The sequence below is a fragment of the Scyliorhinus torazame genome, chromosome 9, assembly GCF_047496885.1.
Source record: "Scyliorhinus torazame isolate Kashiwa2021f chromosome 9, sScyTor2.1, whole genome shotgun sequence".
In the NCBI taxonomy this organism is placed as follows: Eukaryota; Metazoa; Chordata; class Chondrichthyes; order Carcharhiniformes; family Scyliorhinidae; genus Scyliorhinus; species Scyliorhinus torazame.
Genome location: NC_092715.1, coordinates 59375859 through 59396289, shown reverse-complemented (window position 1 = coordinate 59396289; position 20431 = coordinate 59375859). Strand labels below are relative to the sequence as shown.

The 20431-nt window shown below is 48.1% G+C and overlaps 1 protein-coding gene across 1 annotated transcript in view; it reads left to right on the top strand.

Moving 5' to 3' along the window:
* The window catches only part of LOC140429232 (thrombospondin-4-like), a 162999-nt gene that overhangs the window by 91422 nt on the left and 51146 nt on the right, over nucleotides 1-20431 (top strand). Inside the window, exons 12-15 of the mRNA XM_072515983.1 lie at nucleotides 1387-1494; nucleotides 7926-8085; nucleotides 11104-11222; nucleotides 16465-16517. Of these exons, the coding sequence (XP_072372084.1) occupies nucleotides 1387-1494; nucleotides 7926-8085; nucleotides 11104-11222; nucleotides 16465-16517 (440 nt within the window). The remainder of the gene's footprint in view (nucleotides 1-1386; nucleotides 1495-7925; nucleotides 8086-11103; nucleotides 11223-16464; nucleotides 16518-20431) is intronic.

Below are 20431 nucleotides of genomic sequence, written 5' to 3'. Positions count from 1 at the left end.
ATGACATGGGTCAGTGGTCTTCCGTTCCTCTGCTTTGCAACAAGGTGCTTGACATGCACAATTAATGGCATCCTCCAGAAACATCCAGGCATGTATTTCATTAGGCGACCCTCTACCACCCAATCAAGAATAGGGTGATATCGAGGATAGCAGTATTGAACAGTCTAACAGAGCAAATTGTGTGTACCAACATGCAATTGAGGGTGCTAGTACAAGACACACTGAGAAACACATTCCAGGAGAGTCATACACTGATTAAATCCACAGAATGAGATGTTCAAGGATTAAAACTGTGAATCTTTGATGCCGACTTTGAGCCTCACTGGATGGCACGGTGGCACAGTGGTTAGCACTGCTGCCTCACAGCGCCAGGGACTCGGTTCAATTCTGACCTTGGGTGACTGTGTGGCGTTTGCATGTTCTCCCCATGCCTGCGTGGGTTTTCTCCGGATGTTCCAGTTTTCTCCCATAGTTCAGGTTAGGTGGAATGGCCATTCTAAATTGTCCCTCAATGTCCAACGGTTAGGTGGGGTTATTTTGATTTGATTTGATTTATTATTGTCACATGTATTAGTATACAGTGAAAAGTATTGTTTCTTGCATGCTGTACAAACAATGCATATCGTACATCGGGAAGGAAGGAGAGACTGCAGAATATGTTACAGTTATAGCAAGGTGTAGAGAAAAGATCAACTTAATACGAGCTAGGTCCATTAAAAAGTCTGATGGCGTTAGGGATGAAGCTGTTCTTGAGTTGGTTGGTACGTGACCTCAAACTTTGGTATCTTTTTCCTGACGGAAGAAGGTGGAAGAGAGTATGTCCGGGGTGCGTGGGGTCCTTAATTATGCTGGCTGCCTTTCTGAGGCAGCGGGAATTATAGACCGAGTCAATGGATGGGAGGCTGGTTTGCGTGATGGACTGGGCTACATTCACGACCTTTTGTAGTTTCCTGCAGTCTTGGGCAGAGCAGGCTCCATACCAAGCTGTGATACAACCAGAAAGAATGCTTTCTAATGTTGTGGAGAGTCCGCTGCTACCCTTTGAGCCCAAGCAGTTGCAGTCAGTCCAAAAACAAACTGGGCTGGATTCTCTGTCGGTGGGATCCTCTGTTTCCCCGGCAGCGCACTCACGCCTGCGGATTTCCCGATGGAAATCACATAATGGGTGTGGCGGGACGGAGAATCCCGCCCACTGTGTTTGAATGGTAATATATAGATTCTGTATTGTACAGGCGACTTTGGATAGATTGGAAAATGTTTTAATCTTATTCTCCAATGAATCCACTTGTCCTTTTATTCTCAAGGCTGATGGTCTGAAGCCAATAAGATTATTTATATATGGATATTTACTCTGAATTTAATTTCTTTAATCTTTTTGCTCCTCAGGATAACTGCATCTTTGTTCCCAATTCTGGACAAGAAGATGCTGATGGTGATGGCTCAGGTGACGCTTGTGATGACGATGCAGATGGAGATGGCATTTTCAATGCACAGGCATGTCTTTAAAATATAACACCAACATCTCTTTCTATGGTTTGTAACGGTTCAGTTGTAAATACCGATAGCAATGTGCAGCTTTGGAGACCTCTCAAAATTAGGGGCGGCACGGTGGTACAATGGTTAGCACTGCTGCCTCATAGTGCCAGGGATCCCAATTCAATTCCAGCCTTGGGTGACTGTCTGTGGGGAGTTTGCATTTTCTCCCCCGTGTCGGTGTGGGCTTCCTCTGGGTACTCCGATTTCTTCCCAGTCTAAAAATGTGTAGGTTAGGTGGACTGGCCATGATAAAATTGCCCCTTAGTGTCCAGGGATGTACAGGTTAGGTGAAGTTACGTAGATAGAGCGGAGGAGTAGGCCTGGGTAGGGTGCAGGGGATCAGTGTAGACTCGATGGGCCAAATGGCCTCCTTCTGCACTGCAGAGATTCGATGAAATACAGCAGTAGAATATTTTAACCAAAAGGGGTTTAAGTCAATAAATCAACCCTTTTTGTATATCTGAACTGCTCTTTAACCTTTCCTAATAAATTACTTCCTGTTTCTTACCTCTGTGCCCTGTCCAGCAATGCTATAAGTATTGCTGGAGTTCTTATACTTCAGTCCAAGTACAAGTCTTTTACACCACTATCAAGCCGAGGTTTTGTGGCGCAATGGTGCCGCTGGAAGCCCTAGGTTCATGTCCCACTCCAAGACCCCATAGTCTAACTTGAGTATCAAATTGCAAATCGTTCCAACGTTCTGTATGCCAATTGCAGGCAATAAGAGCAGGATAGATTCCTGGTCATCGTTGTGGTGGGAGGCAATTGGAGCCTCCATCACCACCATCCATCGCTCCTGGCTACAGCATGCGTATCGGACTCTTGGGTGGGGGGATGCCAGTTGGCAGGATGGCTGGTGTGGATCAGACTGGTGCCAACAACATGGAGTTTGATCCATGTTCAGGCTGGGGTAGATTAGAGACCTGTCTCCTTGCCCTGTGCCTGGTGCAGGTTGTGGTGCTGTGGGCAGAGAATTGAAGAATATTTGTTGACCTAATTGGGCTTTTGATTCCCTAATAGCTCAAATTTAAAATTCCCATCTTATATCTGAATCTCTTCATGGCCTCCATATATCTGTAACCTTCTCTGGCCCTACAACGAGTCCTAATCTTTGCAGATATTGAGGTAGAATTTTAGAACAAGTTTTCTTGAGTAACGGGATGAGTAACAAGAATTCAGCTGAAGAGTCCTGGTATATGGGCATCACTGGGAGAGCACCGTTTACTATCTATTCCTAATTTCCCTTGAGTAGGTGATGGTGTGCCACCATCCTGAATCACTTGAGTCCTTGAAGTGAAGGGATTCCCACACTGCTGATAGGTAGAAAATTCCAGAAGTTTGATCAGCAGTGATAATGGAATTGCCATTGAATGTACTAATATTGGTGCAGGATAGATTAACTTCCGCAGTCAAATTCCCAATGAGCGTTTTAATCATGTGAAACCTTGCCCCGCACCCCCAGAGTCAAAATTTGTGAAATGTACTCTAGTTTTTCCACTGCACCCTGATGTTTCTGAGATAATTAAGAAGATTCACTTCTTCATTTTTGAGTAAACGTGACCCATCTTTACCACAATCTTCTCTGTCAGAAGCCTGTGGAGCTCTATTTGAATGTATGAATGCTCCTGTGAATGGGCGGGGATTATAAGCAACTGCATAGAAACAACAGAGGGCCGTAAACCTTTATTTATGGCATTGCCTGATAGAAAAGAATGGGTGTGAATTGGAGAATTTCAGAAAACCCAATGCACTTGTGTGATTGCGCTGCCTGAACAGAATGAATCTGGCGGGTATTCACAGTATGCAATGAGAACTACTGGAACAAATCTCATCAAGTTCAACCTTAGGTCATGTTAATCTCAGCCAGTAGCTTGCCAACCTGTAAACCGCTCCACAAACCCCAGGCTGTGCAGTTACTGGATTTGCTAGTGGGTAGCACACATAGCTAGCCAGCCAGTGTGAGACAGGTTAATGGAAAAACTATCCTGAAGTTTACGAGCAAGCAGCTCAGATCAGATATATGACCGTAGGTTGAACTTGATAGAATTTGTCCAGTAGCTCCATGGCTGCACGGTGGAGTTAAAGAGGACCGTTATGAAGAGTAATCAGTGATTAACGTCCATTCTTGTCTATTAGTTGGTACATCAATTCAATGATTAACGCTTTTCATTTTATTGGACATCTTATCTAAACCAGGTTTTGTCTTTAAATAAATTAAATTAGATCATAAATTATGTGCAGACGAAGCTTGACAGACACTCTCCTTTACCCATTGCCTATTTTCATGCAGTATCCCATTTACCAATATGTAGCCACAGAAACGGCAGTAGCTTAACTTTATTCTAGATTTCTTACAGAAACCAGGATCTGTTGTGTGTGTGTGTGGGGTGGGGGGGGGGGGGGGGGTGCTATTCTCACTTGCTCCTAATTCAACAATTGCAACTTGCATTTAACAGCAAAACGTCCAAAAGCGTTTCACGAGAGGGTTAGCGAACAACGCTGAGCCTCATAGGAGACATAAGGACGGGTAGCCAAAAGATACCTCAAAGAGGCAGGTTTTTAAGAGCAGGGAGAGAAACAGTAGCAGAGAGGTTTGGGAAAGTTATTTCAGATCTTAAGGCTGAGGCAGCTGAATGCACAAGCACCAATGGCAGAGAAATTAAAATTGGGGTAACACAATAGTCCCGAGTTGGAGGAGCACAAGGGTTCTTGAAGGGCTGTAGGGTTGGAAAAGGTTGCAGGGATAGGGAGGGGCAAGGGTGTGGACTGAGGAGTCATGTTGAGAACACTTGGAAGATATTCTGAACACAATTCAACAGCCTTGTTAGTATACCTTTTAGCAAATGTACTCCATAAGGAATGCATTGATGATTTTGCAATAATCGCCAGTGGAAATATGAGGGGGGGAGGTTTTTGTTTCTTTTCTGGACAACAGACTTACAGCTCATGTTTTCAGACTGGACTTTTCATTCCTCTTTTGCTATTGTGCTGTCAAAATGTTTATTTTCAGTCATTGAACATTTCCACATCCGGGCAATAAATTAAAGAATATAAATTAAAACCTCACTCTCTAGACCAGACTATTCCCAGGCATATATTCAGTTTTAATTGTGCAAGTAGTACACCCTAAACCTACCCACATAAACATAGCCACATGAAATCTTAAACCAACCATCTGTTAAAACATGAGCGTTAATAGCCATCCCTATCCATGACTGACTCCCAGTTAGACATGGTAATTGATGGAATTTTGAAAGGTAACTAAAGTCTGCAATTATTTAAGATTTTTAAAAAATAATGTGCAACACTAATCAGCGAATCACAGAATAATGCAACATAGAAGAAAGCCTTTTGGTCCATCAATACAATCTCCCCTTACTCCTCTTTGCTCTGAGAATGACGGTCCCAATTTCTCTGGTCTCTTAACATAACTGAAGATCCTCATGCCTTATAATCATCATTATAATAATCTCCCCTGCTATCTCTCCAAAGCTTTGGCATCCTTCATAATGTTTTGTACCCAGAGTTGGTCACAATACTCCACCTGAATAAACGTTTGGCATAATATCCTTGCTTTAGTACTCAATGGCTCAAATCTTGAAGTAGTAGGTTGTGAAGGTGGCACAGGAACAGGCTGGAAACTCGAATGTCAGGGCATAATTCTGGCCCACCCTCAGTGTTGTAAAAGAACTTATCTTCTCCCAGTAGCTGTCCTCGACATGCTGGTACCCTGAGGCCTGGGAAACCCGGTGGCCAGGACAAAATGTGCAAACCCAGTGGCCAGGACAAAATGGGCGGCTCTGTAGCACAGTGGTTAGCACTGTTGCTTCACCGCGCCAGGGTCCAAGGTTTGATTCCCGGCTTGGTTCACTGTCTGTGCGGAGTCTGCATGTTCTCCCCGTGTCTGCGTGGGTTTCCTCCGGGTGCTCTGGCTTCCTCCCACAAGGCCCGAAAGACGTGCAGACGTGCACATTCTGAATTCTCCCTCCGTATACCCGAACAGGCACCGAATGTGGCGACTAGGGGCTTTTCACAGTAACTTCATTGCAGTGTTAATGTAAGCCTACTTGTGATAGTAAAGATTATTATTAAAAGCAGGTTGTCCTACTTCCATGAAGCTGGATTTGGGATGGCTTGAGGCAGGTTGGTGTCCTGTTGGAATCTATTTCAAATTTTTACATCTGCCCCAGCTCCAATACCCTTTTTGGAGTGAAAATTGACCACATGCTGCAATTTTTAAAGCCAGGGACTTCGTATATTTTTTAAAGAGCATTTATCTTTCCTGCCTCCCAGTCAAAGATTTGTCTACCTCTCCTAGTAGGCCACTATTTCTGCACTACCTTTAAATTGGAACCCTTTATTTTCTACTACCTTTTCACAATCTTCCTCCCAAAAACTATTAACTCATACTTCTGTGCATTCAATTTCACCTGACATGTGTCTTCCCATTTCCCCAATTTGTCTATGTTTTCCTGAAGCCTGTCAATAACCCTCCTCATTGTTTACTGCATTTTGTTCCATTTCATAGTTTCATAGAATTTACAGTGCAGAAGGAGGCCATTCGGCCCATCGAGTCTGCACTGGCTCTTGGAAAGAGCACCCTACCCAAGGTCCACACCTCCACCCTATCCCCATAACCCAGTAACCCCACCCAACACTAAGGGCAATTTTGGACACGAAGGGCAATTTATCATGGCCAATCCACCTAACCTGCACATCTTTGGACTGTGGGAGGAAACCGGAGCACCCGGAGGAAACCCACGCACACACGGGGAGGATGTGCAGACTCCGCACAGACAGTGACCCAAGCCGGAATCGAACCTGGGACCCTGGCGCTGTGAAGCAATTGTGCTATCCACAATGCTACCGTGCTGCCCCCTTCAGCAACCTTTAGAATTATGACCTGGATACCTAAACCCGGGACATATTAATAAGAGCTGTGGTTCTAATGCTAACCCCATCCAGTATACTTCCTGTAAGCTTCCCTTCTATCAGAAACAGCCATTCACCACTACTCTCTACTTTCCATTTCTAATTGGCTGATTTGAAATCCATGCTGCCACTGCCATTTAGTTCCTATGGAATCCCTTTATTAAAAGTAGGGGTCGGCAGCGGCGGTCCCTCAGAATCGAGGGTGACATCGGTCAGGTTTGATGAGTCTAATGATGATTGAGGAGCCCAATTCTGGACCCACAAGTTCTTCCGCAGCGGGGGCTGGCTTTCCTCTCCTTCTGCTGCCACCGTTCTGCCTCACTGTCAAATTGCTGAGCCTCAAAGCGGCTCACGCCTGGATGGACCAGGTGGAGCCATGCCAAACGGTCTGCAGCCTTCTCCTCACAGCCAGTGGTGTTAATGCCTCTGTGCTTTCGGGCAGCCTTGAGCTTATTCTTATATGTTTTCCTGTGGCTGCCCCTAGAGTGTTGACCAATGGAGAGATATAATGAAAATATATAATATAGTAAAAATAGGGTTACAGTATTTGCAATGTACCCATCAGTTCTCTGGCACCACTCCCACTTCCAGGAAGCATTGGAATATTGTGACCAATGCCTTTGCTCGTTCTACCCACACTTCCCTCAGCAACTTGCAATGCATCCCCTCCAACCTGGGTAACAGTCCTACTTTTAACACTGCCAACCTTTTATCTCTCTTTATTTTTTTTTTATCCTACCCGATTTCTCTCCCCTCTACATACTCCCAAGATATTTAACTTTTTGAAACTCATGGAGTGGGCAAAGAAAATCTTGACATACAGCCAGCTTTGAGAAAGATCTATCTTGCTTGCCGTTGCAAACTGATTCCAACCAGGCCGTTTTCATTGTCCAATTGTCCATGGTTGCTTGAGTTTCCTTGCATCTGTATTTACAAATTTTGAAGACGAGAAATGAACTGAAGGCTGCACAACCATATAAAATCCTGATGGGACTGGACAGGCTAGATGCGGGAAGAATGTTCCCGATGTTGGGGACATCCAGAACTAGGGGTCACAGCCTAAGAATAAGGGGTAAGCTCTCTGACGGAAGAACCTCTTCTCTCAGAGTTGTGAACTTGTGGAATTCTCCACCACAGAAAGCTATTGGGGCCAGTTCATTGGATATATTCAAGAGGGAGCTGGGCGTGGTCCTTGCAGCTAAAGGGATCAAGAGGTATGGAGAGAAAGCGGGAGTCGGATACTGAATTTGCATGATCAGCTATGATCATATTGAATGGTGGTGCAGGCTCGAAGGGCCGAATGGCCTACTCCTGCACCTAGTTTCTCTGTTTCTATATTTCTAAGGCCAATCCAAGTAAAGCCACAGGTTGTGGGGAAGGCTAAGAGAGGTTAGCTGTAACATTTCTGTGCCATAACATTTTGCGATTGTACTACAGCATAAGCTTTCTCTTTTCAGGATAACTGTGTGCTGGTTCATAATGTCAATCAGTTGAATATAGATGAAGATAACTATGGAGATGCTTGTGACAACTGCCGAATATCAATTAACAATGACCAGAGTGATACAGATAGTGATGGGAAAGGTGATGCCTGTGATGATGATATGGACGGAGATGGTAAGCATTTATCTCAAGCAGAAACCTCGAACGCATCCCAGCTATACAACTTGTTTGAATGTTCGCCTATTCAACCATTCTCCTGACATTGCGTAGCTCCTTATGCTAAACGCGAATTGTCAAATTCTTTACCAACCTAAAACATGGGTTCTCTAGGTTACCTCGTCATCAGAGAACAACTGTATTTAATTAAAGTGTCAATAATGAATAAGGAGGAGGAAATCATTTCATCCCACCGTGATCATCCAGTGAAGCAAACATTTCTAATCATTCACTTGCTCAGATTTTAAGCCCAAGGTATTTTAACTCTCGGGCCCCAGCTGTTTGTGGACAGTCAGCTGCCTGACAGAAAAAGGTAGAAAGCAACAGCTGGCTGTGGCTGCCAGCAGCAGATGTTCTGGGCAGCTGGAGGCTAGGGTGTGGTGGCCAAGGATAACTTGCTTGCAAGCTGGACGACATGGTGGCGCAGTCGGGAGCATTGCTGCCTCTAGGTGCCAAGGACCGGGTTCGATCCCAGCCCCGGGTCACTGTCCGGTGTGGAGTTTGCACATTCTCCCCCTGTCTGCGTGGGTCTCACCCCCACAACCCAAAAAGATCTGCAGGGTAGGTGGATTGGCCACACTAAATTGCCTCTTAATTGGAAAAAAAAGTAATTGGGCGCTTTAAATTTATTTTTAAAAACTTGCTTGCTCGTAGGAAGGTCGTGCGGCAGGCTTTTCAGAATGGTCTTGTTGAGGGAAGGGAGGGGGATTGGGCAGAGGAGCCTCCTGGTCATACAAAGGAACAATTTCAACTTGCCTTGGAGCATCAACCTCATCCTCACAACTTGCTTCTGTCTGGTGGAAAAGCCACGGCCACATCTCTACCCAGGTTCAAGTTAAAATCCAATAAGCATCCCATTGGTGTAATGGGTCCTTGATTGTATTTTAACTTGGGACTGTGCACTGACCAGTATTCCACTGGTCAGTCCTAATGGATGCATGGAGTTAAAATTACCAATTTCCCCTCTCCTGCCCACAGCACTGGTTCTCCCTGGAAGCCCATTTATGTGAAGAAGTATTTCCTTATCTCAACCCTAAATTTGTCTTTCACTGATTTGAACTTGCATCCTCTTGTACAACTCTTGCAATTTAGTTTGAAGTAATTTTCTGCATTGAACTGTTCTGTAAAATTGCCATTTAACATTCCTCAATAAGATCACAAGACTGAAAAGGTTGTGGGTTTCATATCATCCTCCTCGCTCTGATATTAGGAATCAATCTCATGGCTTTTCTCTGAACAGCATATTGGGCGGGATTCTCTCAGCCCGGGGCTGCGCCGGAGAATCCCCGCGACCGGCCCAAATCGCGCCACGCCGCCCCGATGCCGGCATGCGATTCTCTGCAGAGCGTCGCCGACGTGGTTGGCGCGGCGCCGATCGCGGGCCACTCTACGCAGCCGGCCTGCCGATTCAAGGCCCGGGATGGGCCGAGCAGCCGTCGTGAAAACGCCGAGTCCCGCCGGCGCCATCCACACCTGCTCTCAGCTGGCGGGAACGCGGCATGGAGGGGGCGGGGGGTGGCCTGTGGGGTGGGGCCTGGGGGCCCCAGGCCTGGGGGGTCGGACCCCGGGGGGGCCTCCGATGTGACCTGGCCCGCGATCGGGGCCCACTGATCGTCAGGCCGGCCTCTCTGGCTGGGGGCCTCGTTTCTTCTGCGCCGGCCCCTGTAGCCCTGCGCCATGTTGCGTGGGGGCCGGCACGTTGAAGGAAGGCACTGAGCATGCGCGCGTTGGCGCTGGTGCCACTGTGCATTCACGGATCCCACGGCGCCCAGTTCGTGCCGGGATCAGCAGCTGGAGCGGCGAGAACCGCACCAGTGCCATGCTGGCCCCCTGTAGGGGCCAGAATTAGGCGCGGGGTCGGCCCGTTCACGCCGTAGTAAAACGGGACGCCGTTTACAATGGCGTGGACACTCTGCCGAGGGATTAGACAATCCCTTCCGTTGTGTCTGAATGCCTCTGTTTTGTTTGGACACAATGGCCAGGATTTGTAGGTTAGTTGGGTTTTCCTTCCCACCATCTGAGGAGTTGGTGGCAAACGTATCTGCCGATACTGCCTGCCTCACGGCCTTTTGACGCTTCAAAAAGTGTTAATTAGCTTGAGGCAGGACATTCACCCCTCATCTGGGAGAAAGTCTCCCCTTGGAGTGCCACCCGCAATCAAATTGACTCACAGCTCTAAGTGCAAGAAGTGCTAGAAGCAGCAATGATCAAGACTGGAAACGCAAGCAGTCCCCAGAGTGTGAGTCCCGGGAACCCAGGACCAGGTAAGTATGAGGCTCTCAGGGTGGGGAGGGGCGCTGAGGCCAATGTCAGGTGAGCAGATAGGGGTGGGAGTGTTGGTGGAGATGCTGGTGGGGAGAGGTAGCATGTGCAGGGGCCAGACCTTTGTTGGGGGACGCCTGATGTTAAAAGGAGGCTGCTGATGGAGGCACGCCTCTTTCCACTTCCTTCCCACCCAAGGCCTGAGCAGGATTACTTTACGGGATTCCCCCCTGCTCCTGAACATCTTCCGCCAACCTGAAAATTAAGGCTGGGTGGTAAACGACCCTTAAGTGGTAAATAATTGGACATTTAAGGGCTCACCAGAACACTAGCCACCCTTGAGCATCACTTCTTCTGACTTGTACTGTTAAGAGTTTTGATTGTATAGTTTAACACTATTTGTTTATTTGTCTGGTTGGTGATTGACTTTAATAGAGCTCCTACCTCATTAGCTATTTCAATAGCTTTCCCTATTGAGTATGTATACTGACCATTGATGTTCCTATATCCATTGCTTGTTACCTGTCAATATTAATGTTTTTCTCGGCGCTTATTCCGGTTTCATTAACAGTCTCCTCATTTTATTTTCCATTTTAACCAGTCATCTTCCAAAATATGGAACAAATAACTGTACCAAACTTTAGTTATCCAACCTCACAATTAGTCGTTCAGATATTACAGGTTTAGTTACGGCCATTCTGCATCTTCCTGCAGGGATCAAAAATTTCTTGGACAACTGTCAACGAGTTCCCAATGTCGACCAGAAGGACAGAGATAATGATGGTGTCGGTGATGCTTGTGATAGCTGCCCAGATGTCATCAACCCGAACCAGGTCTGAGCCATTATCCTGTGTAAACTAACATTTTTAAAAACACTAAATTGACACCTTCAGCAGATTGTGTCGAGTTTCAGTGTTCAGAGTAAACGTGATGCAGTCTTTTATTTTTATTTTGCACACTTCATTAATTAAATTGCAAATGCATTTTTCAGAAACAGGTTGTGCTCATCAAAAGTGAAGGATATGAGAACAGAGGAATGCAATGTTTGCCATTACAAATTCCAATTTCTGTCAATTCAGCTTGAGGCAAAGAAAACTCCCTCTAATTTGCCCCTTTAAAATTTCACCTTCGCCTTCAGTCTCAATTATTCCAATAGGCTACTGGCCACTCCCTCCCAACAAAATCTCCCCCGCCCCCCCTTTGTAAACTTTGGCTCATCCAAAGCTCTCCCGTGACCGTATCGTATTCCACATCTGGGGCGAAATTCTCCAGTATCGGCGCGATGTCCGCCGACCGGCGCCCAAAACGGCGCAAATCAGTCGGGCATCGCGCCGCCCCAAAGGTGCGGAATTCTCCGCAACTTGGGGGGCCGAGCCCCAACCTTAAGGGGCTAGGCCCGCGCCGGAGGAATTTCCGCCCCGCCAGCTGGCGGAAAAGGCCTTTGGTGCCCCTCCAGCTGGCGTGGAAATGACATCTCCGGGCGGCGCATGTGCGGGAGTGTTAGCGGCCGCTCACGGCATCCCCGCGCATGCGCTGTGGAGGGAGTCTCTTCCACCTCCGCCATGGTGGAGACCCTGGCGAAGGCGGAAGGAAAAGAGTGCCCCCACGGCACAGGCCCGCCCGCGGATCGGTGGGCCCTGATCGCGTGTCAGGCCACCATGGGGCACCCCCCGGGGCCAGATCGCCCCGCACCCCTCCCCCAGAACGTCTTTTACGTTATAGAACTGGGGACATTGTCCCTTCTGCCAGCCATTGCTGAGGTGCTGCATCACGCGCTGCAGCAGAGGATCCTTGGCTGTCTCCTCACGAATTTGGACCACACGTTCAGCGGAGGCCGGAAGATTCGAGGCACTCAACTGCACTTGGGCTTCTATGTGGCAGATAAAGTCACTTTGTTCATGCGGTGTGGTAATGGACCTGGACAGGGCATCTGCAACGACCAGCTCTTTACCTGGCATGTAGACAAGTTCGAAGTCGTAGCGGCATAGCTTTAGAAGAATACGCTGTAACCGAGGTGTCATATCGTTTCAATACTTCTGGATTATGTGGACTAGAGGCCTGTGGTCCGTCTCTACTGTGAATTTCAGCAGGCCATAAACATAGTCGTGGAACTTGACTATCCCTGTTAGGAGGCCCAGACACTCCTTCTCAATCTGAGCGTACCGTTGCTCAGTGGGCGTCATGGCCATTGGAGCCCAGGACGCAGAGTCATCCTGCTGGAGGAGCAACGCCCCAATGCCGTCCTGGCTTGCATCAGTTGATATCTTGGTTTCCTTGGTTGGGTCGAAGAACGCTAGGACCGGGGCTGTCGTGAGTTTTGCTTTCAGCTCGCGCCATTCCTCTTCATGCGTGGGCAGCCACTGGAATTCCGTCGACTTTTTGACGAGATGGCGGATGGCCGTGGTGTGGGAAGCCATATTGGGAATGAATTTCCCGAGGAAGTTGACCATTCTGAGCAAGCGGAGGACTGCCTTTTTGTCCTCCGGGGTCTTCATGGCGTTGATCGCCGAGACCTTGTCGGCGTCTGGCCGTACGCCCTGCTGCGAGATGTGGTCACCTAGGAATTTGAGCTCCAATTGACCACATGAGCACTTGGCCCTGTTGAGCTGAAGACCATGTTCATGGATTCTTTGGAATACCTGCTTGAGGCGAGTGATGTGTTCCTGGGGCGTTGTGGACCAGATAATGACATGGTCGACGTACACTCGCACCCCCTCGATGCCCTCCATCATCTGTTCCATGATGCGATGAAATACTTAGGAGGCAGATATGATGCCAAAAGGCATCCGGTTGTAGCAGTAATGACCAAACGGGGTGTTGAACGTGCACAACCTGCGACTGGACGCGTCCAGTTGTATTTGCCAAAAAGCCTTGGAGGCGTCGAGCTTAGTAAAGAATTTGGCATGAGCCATCTCACTGGTCAACTCTTCTCGTTTTGGTATTGGGTAATGCTCCCTCATGATGTTTTGGTTTAGATCCTGAGGGTCAATGCAAATGCGAAGCTCCCCTGACGGCTTTTTGACGCAGACCATGGAGTTGACCCAGTCTGTGGGCTCCGTGACCTTTGATATGATGCCCTGGTCTTGGAGGTCCTGTAATTGCTTCTTCAGACGATCCTTGAGGGGTGCCGGCACCCAGCGTGGTGCATGAATTACAGGGTTGGCGTTCGGCTTGAGCAGGATTTTGTATTGTATGGGAGCGTGCCCATTCCGTCGAACACGCTGTGGTACTGCGTGATAAGGTCATCTATGTCGGCTTGCAAGTTTCCATCGGGCGAGGCCGTCGCCAGTGATGATGACATGGTGTGGATGCGTTGAACAAGGTTCAGGAGCTTGCAGGCACGAGCACCGTGCAGAGATGCTCCGTCAGGCCCGACGATTTCAAACCGCAGCGTCGCCTTGATCGCCTTATTGGATACCGCTAGTTGACACGAGCCACTGGCAGCTATGGCATTGCCATTGTAGTCAAGGAGCTGGCAGGCCGGTGGAAGGATGCTTGGTTTGGCGCGGATGGTGTCGAGGTCGGATTTCGAGATGTGGTTCGCCGATGCGCCGGTGTCCAGTCTGAACCGGGTGCGGGCCTTATTCACTGTAAGGACAGCAGACCACTCGTCGTCGAGATCCACACTGAGGATCGAGAGGCGTTGCGTAGGTGTGGTGGAAGCAGCGCATGTGTAGTTATGATGCCCACCCGGTATGGGGACTTGAAGCACTCAGCATCAGGGTCTGTTGGGCTGTCGGGATCGTACTCTGGCATGCCTTGTTGTATTGAGTGGACACTTCTGCGCCTCAGCTGGGATCGCTGGCTGCTGAGCGGTGGAGCAGATCTGCAAAGGGCTGCGTAGTGGCCATGCTTGCCACACTGTAGACACCGGCGTCCTTTTGCCGGACATTGCCGCTTTAAATGGGCGGAACCACAATTCGGACATGTCATGACGTCGACGTCAGCGCGTTCCGTGCGCCATTGCGCATGCGCAGTGCGCACCTGCGCAGTTGGGTTGTGGGGCTCGTCGTCCACTCGGTCGTGGTGCACTTGCGCAGGGACCCGGAAAAGCGCGCAAAATAGCCACTCTCCTCGATGCTCAGGCCCTGCACCCGTCCCGCCTCGTGAGAGGCCAGCTTCGCAGTTTCTGCCGCCCTGATGTGGGAGTAACGATTCTTAGCATGCTCATGGACAACGCACAACTCGATAGCGACAGGGAGGCTCAACTATTTGACTTTCAGGAGCTGCCGCCGAAGGGAGTCGGAGTGGACCCTGAAGACGATCTGATCCCAGATCATGGAATCAGCCGTCGAGCCATAGTTACATGACTGCACTAGGATGCGGAGATGGGTGACGAAGGACTGAAAAGGTTCATCCTTACCCTGAAGCCTCTGCTGGAAAACGTACCGTTCAAAGCTCTCATTCACCTCAATGTCGCAGTGGCTGTCAAACTTCAGCAGGACTGTTTTGAATTTTGTTTTGTTTCACCGTCAGCGAACGTGAGGGAGTTGTAGATGTGGATGGCGTGGTCCCCCGCGGTGGAGAGAAACAGCGCGATCTTCCTGGCATCCGATGCTGCTTCGAGGTCGGAGGCCTCGATGTACCAGAGGAACTTTTGCTTGAAGAACTTCCAATTTGTGCCGAGGTTGCCGGAGATATGGAGCTGCGGAGGAGGCTGGATGTTTTCCATGTCACCGGATGGCTGCTTGCTGGTCAATGCTGATTCACTCGGGGTAGGTCCGTCAATTTTCAATATCACTCCGTGGTACCATGATGTGTTAGGCAGGTCAGTTCGGTGTGGACTGCACTTGATGCAGCGATGCGAGAAACAGACCTCTAACACTGTGGAATATCCAACATGGTTTTATTGAACGATAGAACTAACATACACCTTTAACTGTGGGTCGACACTATATTGAACTGACTGGAGACCTTGTACTAGCCTGACCAAACTTACTAGCTACCGCATGGTGTTTGCACTTGCTAGCTCGTGGACTCTGACTGTCTCAGTGGCTGGGTCCCGAGCGGGAAACCTAGTGCCCTCTGGCTTTATAGTGGTAGTGTCCTGTCTGGTGATTGGCTGCACCGTGTTGTGTGCTTACTGGTCATCCTGTGTGTCAATCACTGCCTGTCTGCATCTCATTATATACATGAGTGGATATTATGACAGGGTCTACAGTGGGCGATTTCCTTGGGTGGGCTACCTGCTACCCTTCCGACAAGTAACGGCTGGGTGGGGAGAAGGATATGGTGGAGGGTGGGATGGGGGCACCGTCATGGCCGGTGTCACTCTGCAGAACCAAGGCAAAATGGCTACCTTTCAGGCCGCGGCAATGACGGTCCTTGCCTGGGCACCGCCCCAGTTCTGTGGGGGCACCCCAGCCACACGGCCCATTCCCCTGTCACATACCCCCACACCAACCAGCCCAGTCAGTTTCCAGACCGGCAGCCCACGGTCGCGCCTCGCCGTTTCCTCTCTCTCCCTCATCAGCCACGCCGCCGGTTTCACGATTTTTAAAAGCAGAGGTAAACCGCGCCGTCAGAAATTCGCTCCAGTGGAAGCAGAGAATCACGGAGGCCCCAGAGAATACCGGGTCAGGCCCGCTAATGATATGCCAACGGTGTTTACTGTATGTGCGTTCTGGAACACAGGCGACGGAGAAATGCGAATTGCCGTTAAACCAGCCCCCACCACGCTTTCGGCGTCAGAACCGATTCTTCGCCCAATCATGTTTTCCGTTCCAGCGTCAGCCGACAGAGAATCCCGCCCAAGATCTTTATTCTTTCAGTGCGGATTTCTCCTGCAAATAACCTTCACGAACTCTGCTTTGTCTGAGAGTCATCCAGACTCGAAACGTTAGCTCCCTGCTCTCTCCACAGATGCTGTCAGACCCGCTGAGATTGTCCAGCATTTTCTGTTTGTGTTTCAGATTCCAGCATCCGTAGTAATTTGCTTTTTCCTCAAATTGCAATCTGCATCGATTCGTGCAGGATTCTACATGTATTTCTGTGCAGGTCAATCTTATCTGTGTGTACGGTTTCGTGTGACTTGTTTGTCTTTCCATAACACACAACATTTCTCTCTGTTTACAGTCAGACATCGATAATGATCTCGTTGGAGATTCCTGTGACACAAATCAAGACAGGTACACTGTTACAATGGTCAGATATTTCTAAAATGTACTGCCTTGCCTTGGTACGGTAAAGGGACACAATCTTCCCTGTGCTATTTAAATGGAGACATGAACGTATTTTAACAGCTGAGGAGGGGTTAATGAATTGTTAAATGTTTGCTGCAATGTGCAAGCAATAAACTCTAAAAGACACTTACCAATTAAAATAAAAAATATGTCTATTATATATAATTCCAAACTGCAATGTTTAAACTTTTAAAATGTTGAATATTCGAAGAAGAAGAGGTTAAGATCAGACCCATTGTCCTTTAGAGATGGAAATCTGCCACAATTATCTGGTCTGGTGTAGAGTCTTTGAATATTTTTAGGGTAGGGCTGGATAGATACTTGATAAGCAAAAGGTTGTCGGGGTAGGTGGGAATGTGGAGTTAAGGTTACAGTCAGATCGGCCATAATCTTGTTGAATGGCGAAGCAGGCTCGAGGGGCAGAGTGGCTTCCATCTGCTCCTAATTTGTATGTTTGCACGCTCGTCTGTAATTTGTTGACTCTTAACTGCCCTCTGAAATGACCGAGCAATCCACTCAATTCAGGGCAATTAGGGATGGGCGTCAAATCCACATCCCATGAAAGAATAATATATTTTAAAAAGGAGGAATGTGGGTAAGTTCCATGGATGGCACGGTGGCATAGTGCTTAGCACTGCTGCCTCACAGCACCAGAGGCCCAGGTTCGATCCCGGCCTTGGGTGACTGTCTGTGCGGAGTTTGCACTTTCTCCCCGTGTCCGCGTGAGTTTCCTCCGGGTGCTCTGGTTTCCTCCCACAATCCAAAGATGTGCAGGTTAGGTGGATTGGCTATGCTAATTTGCCTCTTAACATCCAAAGATGTGCATTTTAGGTGGGGTTACGGGAGTAGGTTTGGGATTGGGCCTAGGTAAGGTGCTCTTTCAGAGGGTCGGTGCAGACCCGATGGGCAGAATGGACTTCTCCTGCACTGTAGGGATTCTATGGATCCTATGGACTATTTAACTGCCTGCTTGCTTGCCTAGCTTCCACCAGCCTTGCCTCCCTTTGGTTGCTTCACCCCTTTTTTCAATCTGCTATATGACACAATGTATTCCTTTTGAGTGAAGAAAATGTAACAACAGGCCTCTGGCAGTGAAGGTCTCTAACTACCTATTAGAAATATGCTTCAGAGTGGTCCAAGTAACATATAATTAGCTATTTCCTGCTTTCAAGTCGTGATAACATGTAATAATTACTGTAGGTGCAGTATTTCTGATCACAGTTTGAGTCAATTCCTAATGGCCCTTGCTGAAATTTGAGAGTACTGAACGCAAGAGTTTACATCTTAACATTCTGTGCCGGACTGTAGGTACCTCAACAGACTGACAGCCTTTATACCCATTTCAATGTAAATGCCCCACTCCCAAGTGGTAGTTAATGTGGGGTGACTACTACAAACACAACAAATACTTTTTCAAAAAGCGTGCAGGCAGCGCTGAATCAGATAAACATATGAAGGATATCTTGTTTTTTCTGAAGACTTTTTTCACCATTTGAATGTCAACATCACCAACAGAGAGCTAACTGCAGCTTACACAGGCTTTTGAGATGTTTTCTGACTGGGTGTTGCTATTCGCTACCTGTTCCATTTCATAGAAATGTTGGAAAATTAAACCCTATTTTCTGCCAGGATATCAGCTGCTACTGAATACATTTACCTGGGAAATGATTGCAGGAGAAAGCTTACAGTCCTGAATTTCATAAGGTTTGCCTGATGTCTGGGAGGCTGCTGTTAGAAGAATGTCCTCTTGGGCCAACTTTGGCCTAATTCCATTGACATTTGAGGATAGCCTACTTTGCGGAAATCCTTTTTGGACTGAACTCCTGGCTGGATTGGAAATGTGGCTTCAGGAAAATCATGTACAGTGCACACCTAAATTTGAGATATGGGCTTATAAATGGGCAATTCTTCCCACCATGAGGTGGAAAATTATTCCTGTAAAGTACAGTCAAGTATCAGTGGGATTGATTCACAATCGGCCCATGCAAATGTTTTGTCTGTCTTACCAATGGCCAAGATACACATGGGTCAATGAACAACTGACAACCTTAAAAACCACCGTGGCAGCAGTAATATATTCCATTCCCCCTGTGATTTCCTTCAAGAAAGTAGATAGTATGGCATTAGTTGACAAATCTTGTTAAACATTCCCTCACATGTAAGCTTCTGAATGTGGGAATGTTGAATTTTCACATGTATTGACATTTCCATTGATACCTGGTGTTTTCTGTACACCGCCTAGTAAAGTGCATAAATGAGTATTTGTGCATCTGTGTGTGAGTTTGAGAACTAGATCTATAGGGCACGATTCTCCCGAACCGCGACTATGTGCTCAGGCCAGCGGGAAAATCAGAGTGATTCCCGTTGGCGCTAGCTGCGACCCCGATATGCCATTCAATGGCACTTTGAATTTATTTGGCCTCAGGCGGGTTTTCAGTGCCATTCCATGGCACACCAGGGCCTGCGCACTGGATTTGAGAGGGACTGGGCCTAATCTCCCTGACAGGTCTTGCTCCTCAGAGACCGGCGTGCCATGTTTAAAGAACATCCCAATCTCAGAATGGTGCTGCATCAATTAACGCCCCCCCCCCCCCCCGGATCGCTAGCAGGGCACCCACCACCATAATCATTAGCAAGGGCTCCCCTCCTCAGTACCCCCCATCAGCCCCCCTACAGCCCCAACCCCTTCATCTTCCCACACCCACTGCTCTCCCCTTCAGCCCACCCTCATTTCCCCTATCCATTCCCCCCCTTTCATCCCCCATTCATCCTTCACCCCAGCCTTCCCCTTCAGCCCACCCCTTCAATCCCATCCCTTCAGGTCCCGCCCCTTGGCAGTGCCAACCTGACATCTTGCACTCTGAGGAGTGGCGGGGGGTGGGCATCCTCCCTACAATGACCTCCAGGGGGTTCCTCCATGGGAGGTGGGGGTCAGGGGGGTTTGCCTTGGACTGGAGGGGCTCAGGACTGGGGCCTTTCCTTGGATGTGGCCTGTTTGGCTGCTCTTCCATCTGCAGCCTTTAAACCCATTAAACAGTCATTCAGTATCTAAAAGTTAACGTTTTCTCATAAAAAAGTGAAAGTGTTCTCACCTGTACCTCTAAACCCTTCAAAAGGTCGTCAGATGCCAAGTTTAACGGTCTGTGAGATGAAGGTTAAAATAATCCCTTTAAAGTGTTGGAAAAGTTTGAAGTGGTTTTCTTAGTCAATGTCATTGCTCTTTAAAGTTTATAAGCCTGTGTGTATGCCTAGAAGCCTAAAAGCTTTGAACTGCATTGTTTACATTCCACTTCACACTGAAAGCTTTCTAATTGGCAAGTTGAGATAGTTTCAAAGCAGAGATTTGAATTGTTTGTTTATATAGCTCTTCAGGGATCAATTGACTTGAGGAGCAGGTGTTTTTCTAATCACAGTTTTTTTTTTTTACAAAGCTGCCTTTTTGTTTCCAAGTGCTTCCTGGAAGGAACAACATGAATTTTGGCATGCTGACAGACTGTTTAAAGGATTCAAAGGCTGCAGATGGGAAGAGCAGCGAAATGAACCCGTTCCAGAAAAAAATCCCTGACCTGAGCCCCTCAAGCCCAGCACAAGCCTCCACCTCTCATTAAGGACCCTCATCGGTACCCTGCCCGCCAATAACATGCTAAACAGCTCCAAAGAGCTATATGCATGCTCCCACTGGGTTGAGACAGGAGGTTCGTCGGGGACGTTGTGAAACCCCGTTATGGCCAGCACAACGGGCTGCGTTTGACGTCCGGCGCAGGTCCCGATTTTGGCAAGCCATTGCGCATCCTGTGGCGAGCTGGCGGCCCCAGATAATCCAGGCCTTAATTTAAGTTCCCTAATGTAAATGCACGGGT